The 18148-nt window shown below is 33.6% G+C and overlaps 1 protein-coding gene across 4 annotated transcripts in view; it reads left to right on the top strand.

Annotated features, from left to right (window-relative positions):
• Positions 1-9947, top strand: part of TTLL7 (tubulin tyrosine ligase like 7) — a 147044-nt gene extending 137097 nt beyond the window's left edge. For 2 of the 4 annotated variants that reach the window (XM_040470779.1, XM_040470777.1), the window contains exon 21: positions 5150-9947. In XM_040470779.1, the coding sequence (XP_040326713.1) occupies positions 5150-5270 (121 nt within the window). In that variant the 3' untranslated portion in view covers positions 5271-9947. Of the gene's footprint in view, positions 1-4202; positions 4362-5149 lie in introns of those variants that run through there. The other 2 variants (XR_005788697.1, XM_040470778.1) reach the window with 2 other exon arrangements.
• The last annotated feature ends 8201 nt before the right edge of the window (positions 9948-18148 follow it).

Below are 18148 nucleotides of genomic sequence, written 5' to 3'. Positions count from 1 at the left end.
CTCACATAGATCTGAACATCTCTAAATTCAGTGTAATCATAGTATAAATTCCAACAAATTATTTTTTTTGGGGGGGGGCACAGTATTTGACCAAAGCTTATTCTAACATTTATATAGAAAAGCAAAGGGCCAAGAATAGTTAGGACACTCTTGAAATAGAAAAATAAAATGGTAGGGTTTATTAACGGTAGTGTACTAAGACTTTTAATAAGTTAAAGTAATTTAATTTAATAGTGTAATATTGCCAAATAGATAAATAGACCGACGGAAGCATTCAGAAAGTCATAAGTAGACCCAGGCATATATAGAGACTTGATTTATGAGAAAGGGAGGTACATTTGATTTATGACAAATGGGAAAAAAGAAATTTGTTTTAAAAAATAGTGTGGAGGCAATTAGGTTTCTAAATAGTAATAAAAAAAAGGAAACTTGAACTTACTGATACCATGTACAAAAATCATTTCCAGTGAATTGACTATACAGATGTGAAAGGCACAACCAAAGATTACGCAGATAATATAGTAAAATATTTTCATGACTTTGAGGTATGCAAAGATTATAAAAAATAGGACCAAAAGTGCACATCATAAATGAAAAAATGGATTTTGCTACATTAAAATTAAGAATATGTGTTCATTAGAATATATCCTAAGAGGGTTAAAAAACAAGCCACTGAATGGAAGAAGGTATTTGCAGCCTGCATAACCTGTGTAAGATTTTTAGAAAAATCTTACAAACTTCTAAGAAAAATCAGAACAGTCTATAAAAAAAATGGGGAAGATACTGGAAAGGAGGGAGGGTGCTATAGTATAGGGTTCTGGAATGTTAGGAATATTCAGTTATTTAACCTGGGTATCAATTTTACAAGTAATCACTTTATAATATTCATTAAGCTAGACGTTTATGTTTTATACATTTTCAGATGTGTACTATACAATTGAGTTAAAGACATGGTACCATTATGGCCCTAGGCCAAGATAGCTTGAAACATCTATCTCAGAACAGGGGTAGCCTTGCCTAGTGAGGCTGATTTCATAACACATAAATAATATTTCACCTTTGTGCACTATTTCTTTCGCTCTATACTCTATTAAACAGGCATGGCAGAATCTATTGGACTCTTCAGAAGAGAAAACTGAAAACTGAGGCTCTTGGAGGTTAAATAGCTTATCTAAATCCACATTGCTAGCAATGGCAGAAGTGGGACTAGAGCTTCCCCCACCCCGTACCCCAAATCAAAGTTAAAACAATGGGACAATCCACACTCATTAGGATGGCTGCTATCCCCAAAATGCAAAATAATAAGTGTTGGTGAGGATATTTAGAAGTTGGAACCCTCATGCATTGCTATCTCAGAATGTGAAGTGATGTGGCTGCTATGGAAAACAATTTGGTAATTGACCAAAAAGTTAAATATAGAATTGCTGTATGACCCAGCAATTTCACTCCTCAGTATAAACCCAAAAGAATTGAAAACAAGTACACAAACAGATGCTTGTGCAGCAATATTTATAGCAACATTATTCACAATAGCCAAAAGGTGGAAACAACTTAGGTGTCCACCAACTGATGAATGGATAACACCATGTGATATATACATACAATGGAATATTATTCAAATAGTCTATATAAAAGAATAAAATTGTGACTCATGCTACAACATGGACAAACCTTGAAAGCATGCTAATTAAATAAACCAGACACAAAAGGACAAGTATAGTATGATTTCACTTATATAAGGTATCTAGAAAATATCTAGACAAATTCATAGAGACAGTAGAATAGAGGTTACCACGGAATGGGAGGAGGAGGAAATGGGGATTTCGTGTTTAAGGGCAAGGAGTTTCTGTTTGGGATGAAAACATTTGGAACTATATCGCAGTGATGGTTACACAACCATTGTGAATGTATTTAATGCACTGATTTGTACACTTAAAAATGATAAAACTAGTAAGTTTCATGTTATATATCTTTTACCACAATAGAAAAAAAATTAAACACAGGAAAAATATTATGATGAGCTTCATTTACCTTTGTTCCCCAAACTAGGAGCTGAGTTTATTTTGGGGTCTGAGGGGCCCTGATCTTACTCTAGGACCATCTTGGAAGGTGGGCGTAGCTTAAGTTTTCAAGGCTAATTCCCTACCAGTCTTGTAATGCTCACATTCCAGAGATCCTCCGTGGTCAGCAATAAGTTGGCATGGACAGGCCAACCAATTCTACGTCAAGTAGAAATTAGACAAATACATGTTTTATGTCTATGTGATGGATATGTGAGGTTGTGCACACCTAGCCTCAGAGATGAGAAGTGAGGGTATAAGCGTGAGGTATTTTTCCTTGGTATCTACAAATTAGCTATTTTTGTACATCAAGAGTAAGCTAGAGTAAAGGTAGAACTAAACTTTTCACATTTTTTTGGTGCTTTAACACAAAATCTTTAGATAGATATATATAGGCTATAAATGTACTTTCCAGAGATCTTCTTCTTGCTAAAATTGATCAAATTGTATTATTTAATATCATTGCAAAGAACATTTCAAAAATAATCTTTGATGTTCAGCTAGTGTGGGATCTCCCAAGAGATATTAATGGAGATTTTAAGGCATATAATCCATTGTGTTTCCCTGTTATGCTTTAAAATATCCCACAGCACTTGCTTTAGGGAAACAAAGTGTTTCTTTCAATGTAATTTCATATGCTTTTTTTAGTTCATACTGAACTTTTTTCCTCAGAAAAAGTTTCATTTTAGCTTTTTCTGCCTCTATTAAAAAGTTTAGGTTTGTGGATGTATAATTTTTTTCTACTTTCTAGGTTATTTTACACTTCATAGTTTTGAAAAACTGAGTATAATCATTGTATCCATTGGTTTTAAAATTGAGATTCACACAGAGAAATGGCCATATAATACAGTAGCTAGGAGCACTGATTCTGGAGTTGGTGCACATGGATTTGAATCTGAGCTCTGCCATTAACTGGCTGTGTAACTGTGTGCAAGACATTTGACCCCCCTATGCTTTAGTGTATTCATGTGTAAAATGAAGCATACAATAATATCTACTGTATAGAATTGTTCTGAGAAGTAAATGAGTTAATATTTGCAAAACAATTGGAATAGTGGTGAGCACACAGAAAACACTAAATGTTACATAGGTTAAATAAAATAGTATAGCTACCCCTGGACTTCGTGTTCTTATTTTATTTTTTTCATCTGCGGAATGGAGATCTGTAACTCAAACAGATATGTGGATATTATTGTAATGTCAGTAGTAACTATTGCTCAGAAATTCTTCAAAAGGAAGTTGGTAGAAGTTATTGTTTACTCTGAAAATTATCAATATAATCAGGATGAATTTTCAGTAGAAGAATAACTCTCAACCAATACAAAGTAGTGGGTTTTGGTCAAACACCTTATTTTCTTTTGCACCTCTGCCTTAGATAGGAAGGGAGTCTTTTCATGACAGAAGACATCAGATTAATCATCATGATTCCACTAGCTCTTGACATAATAATTAATCCATATAAATTACCCAAGTGATATTAAGAAAATAATTTATATAATCTGTGATGTGAGAAATCAATTGTTTCATTATTCATCACCCATTGTGCAATTTTGATTTAATTTGGTTTGTTGTATTATTTTACTGCTCTATTAACTTAATGATTTGAGCAATTATTTATAGTTTGTGGTACTAGGTAATAGATTTAGAGGATATTATTAGATAATTCATGATAAAGTGATGTTTATGAATATTATAGAGAATTCCATTTTAATTTGAATGCTGTATGCAACTTGATCATAAGGAATTCACATTCTTCTATAAAATTCATATAATACAACTATAAGTGTAATTTTCTGTTGACATAGAGGTATAGTAATTATCAACATTATTTAATGTAGAATAGGTAGCTAATTGTACCATTGGCTGTCAGTTTCTTTGTGTATCTCTGGAAGTGTGATACCGTTGCTGTTCTAAAGTCACGTGAAAAAAATAAATGAGTTGATGCTCTACCATTGTTTATTTTTTCAAAAATTTCAAACCTCCTTCTATTGCTGACTATAGTTTTGGAAATTCCTCATAGATGTCTTTGTCCTGACTTTATACCATGTCCTTCTCATCATTACCAAGACTTATACTTTTAATAGCTATGTTTATGTGCATTTGCTCATGTGGATTTCCTTGTGGATTTCCATTTTTCTCTAGATATATAGATTGGAGTGGCCTAATGCTAATCAAAGTTTTTCCAGAGAGAAACAAATTATACAGGTGCACATTCTTGTTTACAATTCCTTATTCTCAAATCTCTGAAAACTAAAAAGGAAGAGTAACCTTTTTATTGGCAAATCTGACCTGACCTGAATTGACATGAAGTTATTTATTGTTTTCATCCTGTTTATTGTAAGTATGCATACATTTAAATACAGAAATATTAATGATTTGATTTCAGGATGCTGCCCCAAGCCCCCATGGAGATATTATATCATATACAGTATATACACTATATTGTTCTAAAATCTGGGTAATTCACGTATTTTCAAATACGTTTGGCTGCAAGGATTGCATGTAACCTGTAATCATGATTGTTTTTGGTGTTCTGTTACCATAAGAACTATGTGGTCTAGGAATATAAATTTTATAGTTATGAATTTTAATCTTTAATTTTTCTCTTAGATTACCTTAGTCCTAATATATTGATGAAATGTTTTTAAATTATAACTAGTGGTTCCAACATCCTTGAAACAAACAATTATTACTAATGTGGCTAGCCAAATTCTCATATCACATACTTTTAAGAAATATTTGACTAGTTTCACACATTATTTATAGAGATTAACAATGAATTCCAAATTAACATGAGCCATGCAAATAGTTTCCTAGCATGTGAGTATAATGGCCCTATATGGGATGTCTTAGGACACTGAGATCGTCATATATTGCATCTATAGGCAGCTCTTTAGGTAAGGCTTTTATGAGCACCTTCCCACCTCCCCACCTCAGTCTGGGAGAGGGCATTTTTTATGTTGAATGCATTGTTGTTATAGTATTGTTTTTCATGTAGGATATATAAAGTATTAACCAAGAACACTTTAGTGAGACATGTTCATATTAACTTGTTTGTGAAAGTATAACTTTTTAACTGTCATTTATAGGTATTTATTACCAGGAAGTACACAATTCTTCATGAGAACACCAACCTACACCTTGAAATACAGTTCACCTGGAATGACTCGCTCCAATGTTTTGTTTACGTCCCGATATGGCCATTTGTGAAACAAAAAGGAAGATCACCATGGATTATGCATAATAGCAATTCATTTTTTCCCTCCAATTTAAACATGCAAAGAAAGTGACCATTAAGTGCTGTTTTATGTATATATGACATATATGTGTGAAAATATATACACATGTGCACTCAAATAATACATATATATTTATTATAATGTATGAAAGAAGAATTAGCAGAAAACTGGATATAAGACTTAACCTTTCTGGAAATGTAATAAACCATGCTAAAATTGTTTACACAAATATGTGAATGTCTAGAATTTGCTAGGTTTATAATTAATACGTTCCTACTAGAAATGTTATTTTTGCTGCAGAATATATAAAACAGAATTGATCTTGAAGATCCCATTTCAGTGTTAAATTATTTTCTAGACAACACATCTTTTGACTTGAAAAAGCATTAATAGTATAATACCTTATTAATTCTCTTATATATAGTAGCCATTTAAAATGAAAAACAAAGCTAGAAGCCTGGTGTTGCTTGATGATACGATTAAATATAAGACGGGTTTATCATTACTACAGCACACTGCAAACTACTATAAAAATCCCAACCTGAAATTCCCAACATTTTTATTTCTCCATGTGAAAATTTAGCTACTTGTGATGATGTACATTTTCAGTAAGGATCTAGTAAGATCATATAATGACCTAAAATGGAAGACAATCCAGTGGGTTAAAGTAAACAAAACATAAACTAGCTTTCATTTTTTATGTTTCATTGGGAGTCACATAAAGGAACAGAAAATGATGGTAATAACAAAATCTTTCCATCTGATTTTTGTATCTCATATCACTCACTTTTATTTGGAAAGTATATCTCCAATGGGTACATATGGTTAAATACAATTTCTTCTGTTCTTCAGAAGTAGAAGAGTTGACATTTCAAACTCATTTTGGAGTTATAGGGTCATGTGTCACACTTACAAGTCTCTCACTGTTGAGACCAACTAACATTGCAAAGTCTAATAAAGAGTTTCACATTGTACCATAGAAAATAATCTAAATTATTGCAAATGGAAGATTTGGATTACTAAATATTATTAGTCATGGGTGTACCCTTGAGAATTTTCAAAAATCAAAATAGAGTATGAAGTTTTCTTCATGTGTAAAGTTATTCTGCATGAATTTCTTAGCAGCTTACTTCCTTTTCTTGCTTACAGTTTCAAAAACGATGGGTGAGCATTCAGTTTTCCATAAAAATATCAACACAGCAGTATCATTGACATGGAAGTCCTTAGAAATTGTGATATTCATCTTTTAGAAGTTTGTTTAAACTTCTCCCAACAGTCTTATTTTCTCACAGATGCTAATTATTGGCAAAATGTAGGAAAGTTTTACCTTTTACTATCCTAGAAACTGTTTTCAGTAAATCAAGAAATGGCCCCAAAGCAGGAGAACTTAAGAGAGGCAAACTGTCCGGTTTTACTTTACAAATTGGATAATTAGCAACCTGAAGTTGTAAGTTAGATACATTTTGCTTTTAGAGCCATATTCTGAGGCTGTGATAGGCTAAAATAGGTTTTTCCTTAAATTATCGCTACTTGATTCTTTATGACTACCTAACATCCATATTCCAATAGATACTTTTCCTTGCTAGATGCATCCCAAAGAAGAATTTGTTATTATCTTTGTGGAAAAAGGGGATGAGGATGTCAGGATAAAGGAAGTTACATTTTAACTCTGAGTATTTGTGACTCCACTTTGTGAATTACTAAATTCATTGCAGATTTCTTAGAATTAATAATGTAAAAATTGGGATATTACAAAATCATTTTAAGAGTGATCAGCAAGTGGGTCTTTTCATGAAGTATTTTTTTTAAATCATCTTTCTTTTAAATTCATGATTTCTCCATGAATGAGACATAATTTCAAGTGTCTGGTATATGATATCAACCCAGTTTGTTGGTCACTCACTTGCATTAATTTAAATCAAAATGGTTATTTCTTATGCTAGAGTGGGTGCTTTGGAACTTCTGTCCTCAGTGATAGAAGACTAAAATTTTTATTTAAAACAAAAAAGAAGAATGTTTAACATGGGGATGAACCCTCTCCCCCTAGAAAACACATACACACACACACACACACACACACACACACACACACACAATTTAAAAACCAAAAATAAGTTAAAATGTGTGAAACTACCCAATGAGCAAATTTCACTTCTCTAGCTACTTAGAGTTGGCTTTTTTTGAACACCAGAATTTTATTGCTCACATTTGCATATTTATACTGATCTAGTTTGATGTGATAAAGTTGTGAATAAAAGCCATGTGCTCATTATTTATATATGCTACCTGGTATGCTGTGGACTATGGTTACTATAGTGCTTATTCCCTAATGAGAAACTAAGAAGAGAAGATACACTAGTAAACCATGAAAGTCTCTAGCGGCCACGGAAATGTTTTAGAGGTATAAAATATTCCTTAGTTTTTATTATAAATTTTTTATTCATAGGGTTAAAACATATTAATATAAGTGATAGTACGGGTCTGATTCTCTCTCTCTCTCTTTTCCAGGAGAGAAAATAACTTTATTTGAAAAACTCCAGAAGTTATTCAATATTCACAGGAGTTTTTAGTAGGGAATTTGGGTTACTTAAGTTGAAAGTGTATTTTCATTCTGTTAGAGAAAACATATCTCTACTCATTCTGTTAATCTAAGATCAGAATGCTTTCCAGAACCGTATATGATTGCAATGATTTCCAGAATTATATAAAAAGCAATCTTTATTTTAAATCGTCATCTATGAATATGGTATGAGATTACAGATTTGTTTTCACTTTAATTATCAAGCATTGTAATTAATTAGCATTTGCTTTATGTAATCCAACTATTGTGATTCATATTTTTATTTATTTTTATTAGCAACAAATTTTATTTTACTAGCATTTCATTTACCTTGTGTGTATGAAAATGAAGCTATAACAGGATCAAATATGGAAATAACCTTTGCCAGATGCAAAGACTTATACATATTTTTTCCATATGTCTAAATTAGGTCTAACTACACAAAAATTGCCTACTAATTTCTCCTCCCTAAAACTAAAATGAGCCAAACTCAGACAGAAACAAACAAAAAAACACTCAATTTTCTTTTCATGTAGTATTTACAAACAACTAGATGATAGTGGCTTGTAGACATCAAGGATTTCATTCTAATTCTCTTTTTAATTTGGAAAGCATATGATTATAGAATTTCAAGTTGGAAGTTATCTAACTTGAAATTTCACATTGTAATATAAATTAATCCAAGTGCTTTTGTCTTTAGCATGTCAAAGCCATTATGTAAAATTCTTTTTAAATCTAAACATACACATTATTTGACCTTTTCAGTGTAACAAAAATTGATAGTTGCATAAACTCTATTATTTCTAGGTTTCTATAAAGCACTGATTCATTTTTAAAAGGGTATTCTTTAAAAATAATAGCAAATACCTCGAGAAGAGTGACAGAAAATACCTTCCTTTTCTTTTCTGTAATGCTAATTTACATTTCAAATCTTAGCTTACCTAGTTTTAAGGGCTAAGCAATAAAAAGTGTAACTTCAAATAGTTGTGTTGCTGTGACTTAATTTTTGAAAATTGGCTTTGCTCTTTAAATTGAGAAATTTATGTTTTCAAGTTCTGAATTAGTTATGTAAATATTTTGGGTTAATAGTACTTACAAATAAATTAAAAAATTAGAAATATATTCCTGATGAAAATTTTATTTCTTACACTGCTTTTTATTTCTTCCTTTTTTCTTTGCTTCTCCTCATCTTCTTCACTTTAAGCTCCTTTTGAAGTTTTGACCTTTGCGTGGAGAAGGTCAAGAAAAGATATCTGCTGCCTTTTAAATATTGGTTTTCCTTGTATTTTATGGTGGTGTATTTTTGCCTCGGCAACAGTAAAACTTAGATAAAATGTGTTTAGATCAAGTTCTATTCATCTGCTATTTTTAAGAACCAAGTTTCTACGCCTAGAAAGCATGGATTGTCTAGACCATTTGAACCAAGATGTATGGATACAAAGAATAACCTTGCAACCAAAAAGTAGTATATTAAAACTTATTGCACTCTTTGAGATTGTTGCCCTTTTTTGGTGATTTTTCGCCATGTCATAAATGGGTGTATGGTATATTGAAGGAAAATGATTCGGGTAACACATTTTGTATTAACTGGGCTGTATTATCTAAGAAGGGCTACATAAAACTTTTATTTTATCCATCCCTACTAACTTGAAAACTGTTGGTAAAATCATTATTCAACAGACTAATATTTTTTAAATAAGTAAGAAGGCTTACTTTACAAAAGTAGTCAGATAATGCTCTTATTTCTCTTTCAAAGGCTAACAATGGCAGTTCTTGGTCCTGAACTGGTTGGTTCATCCAATTAATACTGTACACGCTACAATATCGAATATTAATAGATTTGCTGAAGATTCTGGGTTTCAAGAATAGCTTGAAAGCAATACATTTTGCTACCATGAATCATGACTCAAATTATCCCCCATGTGCTTTACTACCTGTGTATGAATGCAAATGTTGTTACAGAAAATATGCTTGAAATGTCAACACAATGTGCAATTACTATTGCATTGTCATGCTTTAGCATGTGATATCTGTATGGTGAAGTTATTTCAATTACTATAATAAAAAATGTTTAACATAAGAAAGCTACAACATGTCATCAAATGGTTATTTCTGTTTTACACATACACACCGTGTTTTTAGTAGTGGAGGAGACTGGTCAATTAAGCTTTCAGGTGATGAAATATATTTTCACAGTAATTTTCTTCTGCTGTGTAGACAGCAATAGCACTATGGGGATAACTTTACCTTCTATTAAAGTCAGGTCGAGTAAACAAAATTGGTGTCAGTTCTTTTCCTAGTTAGCTGAAAGGCAAACCTTTCTAAAATTTAGAAATGATATTTTCATATGTCTCTAGTATCATTCCTTATAACAAAGTATTACTAATCTGAATAGAATTATATTAGCATCTTAGTTATGAAGTTTATTTTTCTTAAGACTTTATCATTTTGTCATCGTTAAAACATCATACTAAGCCTCAGTAAGAAGCATATCCTAGTCTCATCGCCATTCATACCATTGTTCTTTAAGGTGATTATACAGAAAGAAGTTTAAAATATTTTTCCTTTAAAGAAAGGAAGCACTTCGGTTAAAAATCCTGTCACGTGATAGGAACTTGAATGCATGAATGCCTTCGTTTTTGGAATTGACGATAACATGGTATAAATATTGACTTAAAAATGGTTTTAAAAATTTTAAATTATTTTTATAATGTTAAAGTATTCCATGAATGCCTTAAAAGTTAATTTTTTGACTTTTTTTTCAGTGACAGGTAAAGATGAGGCTAGTGTGGGTAGTTTGGTATCTCCTTATTTTATCAAATAATTTGTAAGATATATGTATAAATTCAATTAAATGGATAGACATCTTTTTAAATTATAAAATAAACCCTGAAATAATTTCAAGTGTAGAAAACTTCACACAGTGCCGTAAAACTAAAATAACACAGCTATTTTGCAGAGAGGAAGGTAATAGATCTTTAAATTAATTTGGAGAGAGTTATCCCTTCATGATTATTCACGTATGTATAGAATATGGTGACAACAATGCCTATCACCATGATCCTGTAGGTTTGTAAAACATTGGGTGTAAAATTTGGGTTGTGTTTCTCTACTTTCAGGACCTGAGTCCTTAGTATCTTAAGATATGTTGAGAGTTTTCAGCAAGAGATTAGAACGTACATCAGTTTCTAAACTAATTTTACTATGGTACCTTTCATTGAAATTCATTTCCCAGGACTAATCTTCTGTTGACTAAACTTTGGAAAACAAAAAACTAAACCATTCATTTATTAATAAAGTAATCAAGGTATTTACTTAATCATTTATCAAATATGCACTGGTGGTATAATTATGAGCACTGATAAATCTAGTGCAGGAATTTACTTGAATCTGTCAGTTGAGAAAGAATTGGTCATTTCCGGAGGAATCTTTGAAGCAGGGTTTCAACAGGGATGGCTTGATCCAAGAATGATGGTCACAGGTAAATTACCTTAATGGTAAACCTGAACTGTATTAGACATTTGCAACACAATTGTGATATGCAAAGTGATATAAAATGCTTAAGAATGTAGTCAGAATGAGGTCCGAGCTTTTAGAAAAAGATATTAATGATTTCTTGGGTCTAACATGATAAAAGTTTGTCTCTAATGAGGTTCTCTTGTCACCCATCAGCAGATAAGAGCTTTGTACGTAACACACCGTCTATCTAGAAGCACTTGCCATTTGAAAGCATCTTCTTATGCAAACAAAAAAGGCCTCTTGGTTTACAACAAATTTCCCTCAAAGCTGGAATTGATTAAAAGTTTGTTGGATTATTTATGAGAGGCAAGATTTATTGAGCCAAATTTTCCCCGTATCTAGGTTTTCTTTAAGCAGTATGTTAGACACTTTGGAAGCCTTAAGAATTTTCATCACATTCAGTTCTGTTTGGTCCCATGTGAAATATTGCCAAATTAATCTCCCTCCTAAAAATGTAGTAAATCTATGACTATTCCGTGTGTCTACAGAGTTGTATATGGAGTGGTACTAAGACTGATCTAAACTGAACTGTCTTACGTAGTTATCAAAAATGTTGAAATTTTGACTTGGAAAGTAGTGTCTTGACTGTTGTAAGGAAATGATGCCATTTTCATATCTTTACAGCAAGCGGATCTTCAGTATTTGATATAGTAATAAAAACATACAGTAAGAAAAAGCAAATTCCAAATCTTGTCCTAAGAACAGGTGCAAGTAGACATAAACCTTTTAAGTACTAAATTGACACTGTTATGACAAAAACTTGTAGGGATGATTCAAGGCGATATAAATTTAGCCAAGCTCTGTTATATTATAGACAGACTGTTGCTAGCATTAGAATAAATAACTTTAAAAAGGTCAAGGAACATAATAAAATTCATTTTCAAGCCTGCAGTATTCTGTTAGGAGTAAAAATATATCTACATGTGTGTAATATATTTGATTTAGGGGAAAAATATATAGCACAGCATATGTGAAAAATCTAGAATATATAAACCTTAATACAATCTAAGAAAATACCATTTCAGCATATAACTTCATTTTCATTAAAATGATGAAAATGTGAAGTCAGAAAATCATTTAGTCCTTAGGCTAAAAATAGGTAGATCATCAAAACCTAATATCATTTTAGCTCAAATTGGTATTTATTCAGTAAATGTTCTACATGTTTTTGATTCTTCCCAAACTGAAGCAATAGACTTGTCATAAAACATTTAGTACAAATAAAGGATAAGTAGATTCCTCAGAAATTAGCTTGATTTTATATTTTAGCCTCAGGTTTCTCAGCCAAAGATTACTTATAATTTGCTTTGGAATTTGTTTTTTCTGACCACGTCTACGTTTCTCCATTTCATCTCATTCTGTTCCACGTTTCCCATGTGATGCATTGCCATGGTGCCCTCACTTGAAGAATGGTAATCATTGCCTACTTTGGTCGTTTTAACTAAAACATTGAATTCTTATCATACATGTATGGGAAGAGTAAAGGCAGATCCCACTTCTGCATTATTATTTGTACTTTGGATTAATATTTTTTTTTAGCAACTTGGCTTACAGTCCTAGTGTCCTATTTCTCTGGATAGCAGATAAATGGTCACAACTTCTCTGTAAAGTTCTGTGGCTTCTTGGAACCTCTTGAGACTATATGCCCTGGAAAAACCATGAGAGGCCACTTCTAGACCTTGCTTCTCCCTGCATTTGCTAAAAATTTCCACAGCAGTTTGCAGATCTGACCTAGGTGCGTAATTATTAAATGGGGGTTACAGATTTCTGAAAGACTCCATAGCACCATAACACCTTGCCAAGTAATCCCAGGGCCTTGGGAAAATGAAATTAACACCTTACAAAGACTGGAGTCTTTACTGTCTTCCGTAGTTTATTATTTCTCATCTACGTTTTAAATTTACTTTTCCTACATAATAGGAAACACACTGAATAGGAAGCAGATGACATAAGTTTCAACCCTGGTTTTGCTGTGAACTTCCTGGGTGGGAGAGAGTTCATTTCCTAAAAATAATAACAACTTTGTCTACATGAGAGTCTTGTTGTGAGGAAAATAGGAAGCACTAGTGTTGGTAGCAAACTACTGTAAATTCCTCATTGTATATAAAAAAAATGTCTCACTGATGATCTGAAGACTCTAGGACTCTAAATCCGGAGGGCTATCATTGGGCTTCAGGTTCTCCAAGAATGGGACTCAGGAAACTTGTTACTGGGTGGTAATCCTCTTCATTCATTCAATAAAAACCTTTTGCGGACCCACTAAATTCACTTTCAAAATCACAAAGTAAGGTATTTACACAGCGAAGAATTTTAGACAAAACAAAACCAAAACCCTTAGATTTTGTTATTCCCAATTAAGTAAGATGCTGAGTAAAAGAGTGACCTCAGATGCCAGACGACCTGGGTTTCAATGATTCTGGGCCTCAGTTTCTTCATGGTAGAGTAGGGCTTTCTCTGCAGTTTTGTGGGGAATTATTGGAATGTTCTATGTAGAGTTCTGAGCCTGGCACGGACCTCCCAATGTTTGTTGTTGTTTTTATTTCCACATGAAACACAATTCTGTTGATATATTTTAGGACTGGGGGCTCCTAAAGCCAATCTGGCATCTGGGGCATCCTTCAGGGTCTCCCACTGCACATTTTCCAGCCTTCCTCTCTGCTTTGTTCTTTCTTTTATAGTATGCCAGTTTCAGACAAGGGGCAGTGTACTTGTTCATTTCCCAAAAGGTTTCTCTAACCATTGAGATCTCTGAGTAAATACTGAATTGAAGGGCGAATTGACCAATTGGTAAAGAATTAGTCATATTTGTTCTTAGGAAATGGTAGTTATAAACATTATAGAATTACCACACACATGCCTCTTCTGAAACAAGAAGGTGTAGAGAAAAATCAATAAATGAAAGATTTTTATTGGCTATTCCTGGTTTTGTTCAACAGGGCCTGATGAGCACCACAAACAAAACTAGGCCTCCTATCTGCCAAACACCACTGAACTGTGCTCTGAGATAAAAAGAACTCATATTCTTGGTGGGGAGATACATAATCACTATTATATAATACTAATGAAGACACATGGTACAATGGAGATACGAGAGGGTAGGTGGGAGTACAGCAGAAGTAATGAGTATGCTTTGTGGGAGAACTGGTGTCAGTGTCACAAGGGAGCAATTGAGTTGGGTTGAGTTGGGTTGGCCTTGATAATGTGAGCAGGATTTGAACATACAGAGCCAAAAAAAAAAAAAAAAAAAAAAAAAAAAGAAGGACTCCAGACACAGGGGGATGTCAGAGGTGAGACGGCCTGACTGAGGCAACAGAAAAGCTTAGTGTGATGTTGGGGTGTTGATGGAAGAAGAGAGGTAGGTTGGGGCCAAATCACAAAAGCCTTAGATGCCACTCTTCAGAGTTTGGGTTTTACCCTTTATACAATGGAATCAATGGACATTTTTTATATCAAGTAATGAGGAGATGGGATCTGCATGTTATGGTGTTGCCTATGTTGGCCTTGCGGAGAGGGAGGAACACAGGCCTTGAAGGCAGGAGAGTAGGACACTGTGACTGCAGGGCACATAGGTTAGGACAAGGGCCTAAACTTCAGTGGGGTGGAGATGATCCAGATTTAAGACAGGTTTCTGAGGAATAATGCCTCAGACTTTTTGATCTATTTTGTGTGAGGAATGAAGGAGAACAATCAAGGAATTGTCTAAACATGTTTTCGTTGTTGTGAAAAAAAAATCTTATTTGGTCTAAAAAATGATTGTGTGTTTAATATGCAGGCTAAAGGTTGTTTTCTTCAAGGCTGCTTACCTTGGCTATGGCAGGTAATTTCATTTTGACAAACACGTATTGAGTATCAGCTCTGTGTCAGGGACCATGCTAAATACCAGAGAAACAAATTATTATTAATAAGATAACACCCTCACTTTCCATGAGCTCAAATTCTAGTACAGGACAAAGTCACCTAAACAAATAATTACAACAAAAGGTAATTATTTGTAAGGAATTGCCTAAAATGTTCTATTGCTGTTAGCACGGAACACCTCTAGGTAACATGAGGACCTAGCTCTGGTTCCCACATGGAATGGCCCTTACAGCAGCAGGGGTATGAGTAATGCAGAAAGCAGAATTGATGTTTAATGTTGTAGACTCTCAGGAGGCGAAAGCAGCTCAAGATAAACTTTCTCTTCAGAAAGGACTCTGGACACTACAATTTTATCTTTAATCCAAATGATGAGAAGTATGCACCGTGGTAGCTAAGAGGCAGGATTCAGGAAGTGAACTGCCAGCATTTGAATCTCAGCCCCGTCACTTCCTACCAGTCTGCTCTTTAGTAAGTTCCTTAATACCCTCTTTCTCATTTTCCTAATCTGTAAAATGGGGATAATAATGATAGTAGAAATAGGGTGGTTATGAAGATTGATTTGTGCATTTCTGAAGACATCAGTGAGATGAAGTCTTATGTTCATTTTTTATGATAGGGAACCTTCAGAATAACTATACCAGAAGTCAGGTTTTTATTTTATTAAATAAATACCTTAGTGATTTGGTGCAGTTTTTAAAAAGTTATCTTTATTGTATGGTTTCACAATAGATTCTGATTATATGTTGTATTTAAAACTGATTCTCATATATCTTCAACTTAATGATTTGTAACATTGAAAATTGCACTCCCATTGATTGTTCTCCGCAGTGATAGCTCTTTCTTTCTATGTTACTGACACGATGATCTTCCTGTCCTTCTGTCAATAATATTAGAAACAATCTTACATCACTAGATATATTTCCATTCCGAGGGTTTAATGATAAAGAGACAAGTCTTGCTGCTTTAACGATTATATTTTCTCTAACATCTTTTTTGTCTCTAAAATACACTTTTGTTATTGGTTTTCATCATGAAGAAATACATGGAAAGATTAATTTAAAAGGCACTATATCTGCCCTCGATGTCTGGTACTATTTATCAATTGCTCAGCTGTGCTGTCACTGTTAGTGACATTGTTGGAACCATTTAACTGAACCATCCCTCAATTAGTCTCTTGCCATTATTTATATGTAATCATTAATTAATTAATATTATATTATTTTCAATAAAATAGTCACCTTGAGGTATAACATCTTCAAGTGGGTCCAAGGGGAAGGCAAAACTGGCCTAAAAATCAATCAAACCTTCCCTTGAGAATCCTCCCCACACAGTGAACTGGACCTAATGCAAACACGAGCTGCTGGACCGTGCATGAAGAGTTCATTTCAGTGCCTTTGATGTACGTGAGCTGCAGAACACTGTGATACTTTAGAAGCTGCGTTTTCTTGTCTTGTACAAAGGATGCTCTGCTGTGAAGTTTAAACAGCAAAATAGTGGTTTCCTGAGTTTATTTCTTTAAATGTATGAGTAAGTCTTTTAAGGGAAAGGAAGACTGAGGAATCTTGAGTCTTGCCTCCCAAAGGTGAGTGTACCCCAAGGAGCACACAAAAAGGGCTTGGCTTATGGAACATCATTTTCAAGTCTTTGTCAAACAAACTTTGGCTTACATTGTATATGCCTTAATTTATGCCATTGAACATCCTCTTTATTCAGTCTCGTATTAAAAATAACAAAAGTGTGCAGAACACTCATATTAGTTGAGTGTGGTATTTTGAGAAATTAAAAATTCCCAAAGTTTACCCAGCTCTATTTGACTGCTGTAGGGAACTGGTTAAAAATATGATTGGTGGGGCATTTAGATGGCTCAGTCTTTTAAGCATCTGACTCCTGATTTAGGCTGGTCAAGATCTCACAGTTCATGGGATAGAGGCCCGCCCACCTGGGGCTTGGCTTCCACAGAGTGGGATACTCTCTCTCCCTCTCTCTCTGCCCCTCCCCTGCTCTTGTGTGTTCTCTCTCTCTCTCTCTCTCAAAATAAATAAATTTGAAAAAACATATGATGGAAGTGCGTCTCTGAAAAGAATCTTGTTTTGGAGGAGAGAACATGAAGAAATAGTCACGGTGAATAGTTTCTATTCTGACAACAAAATGCCATAAATCGTTGGATTTATAAGTGGTTTAAAGAGAGGGGGAAAGATGCCCTTTTGTTTCAGATACTACACTAAATTTGGTAGTATCTTCACTTATACAATGGTTAACATGTAATGATTTCTTCTGAGAGATCCTTTTTCAGTCTTCTCATTCATTGCAATGCAGAAAAGTTGCTAATTATGTATCAATTATCACTGATCAAAGGGAAAGGTTGTTGTTGTTTTTTTTTTTTTTGGCATGCTTTTTCACATTTTGGCATTTCTAGTAGTATGCTGGTAACTGTTTGATTACAAGCTCCCCCAAACACACACACACACACACACACACACACACACACACAGAAACAAAACCCTATTTTATAGTGTTTGCCAATTTCTGCAGTGTAAACACTCCCGCCATGACAGATTTCAACTATCAAAGCTATGTCACTAAACATGCAATTCGGAAGTTGTGAACACAGTTAGCTCTTGCAAGCTGGTACCAATCGGCTCCACTAAATCACTGGTTCTGATTTGAAAATTGGTGATCACCCAAGTTTTTTTTCTTTTGTTTTTTAAACATTTGTACCTTCTGCTACTACTTATGTCTCTCCACTAAATTTTCTTTTCAAATGGATTATGGTTTGTTACTGCAAACATGTTAAATCGGTAGAGCACTTACAAGACTGCAATTATATTTACCTTCTTCCAGTCAATTAGGTTTCAGTGCTGAGTTTCTTTCATAGTTAGTATCCTCCTATCCATTCCCTTTGCTACTTTTGT

The sequence above is a fragment of the Herpailurus yagouaroundi genome, unplaced genomic scaffold, assembly GCF_014898765.1.
Source record: "Herpailurus yagouaroundi ecotype Mexico unplaced genomic scaffold, PumYag 77, whole genome shotgun sequence".
NCBI classification, from domain to species: domain Eukaryota; kingdom Metazoa; phylum Chordata; class Mammalia; order Carnivora; family Felidae; genus Herpailurus; species Herpailurus yagouaroundi.
This window is presented reverse-complemented; position numbering and strand designations above follow the sequence as displayed.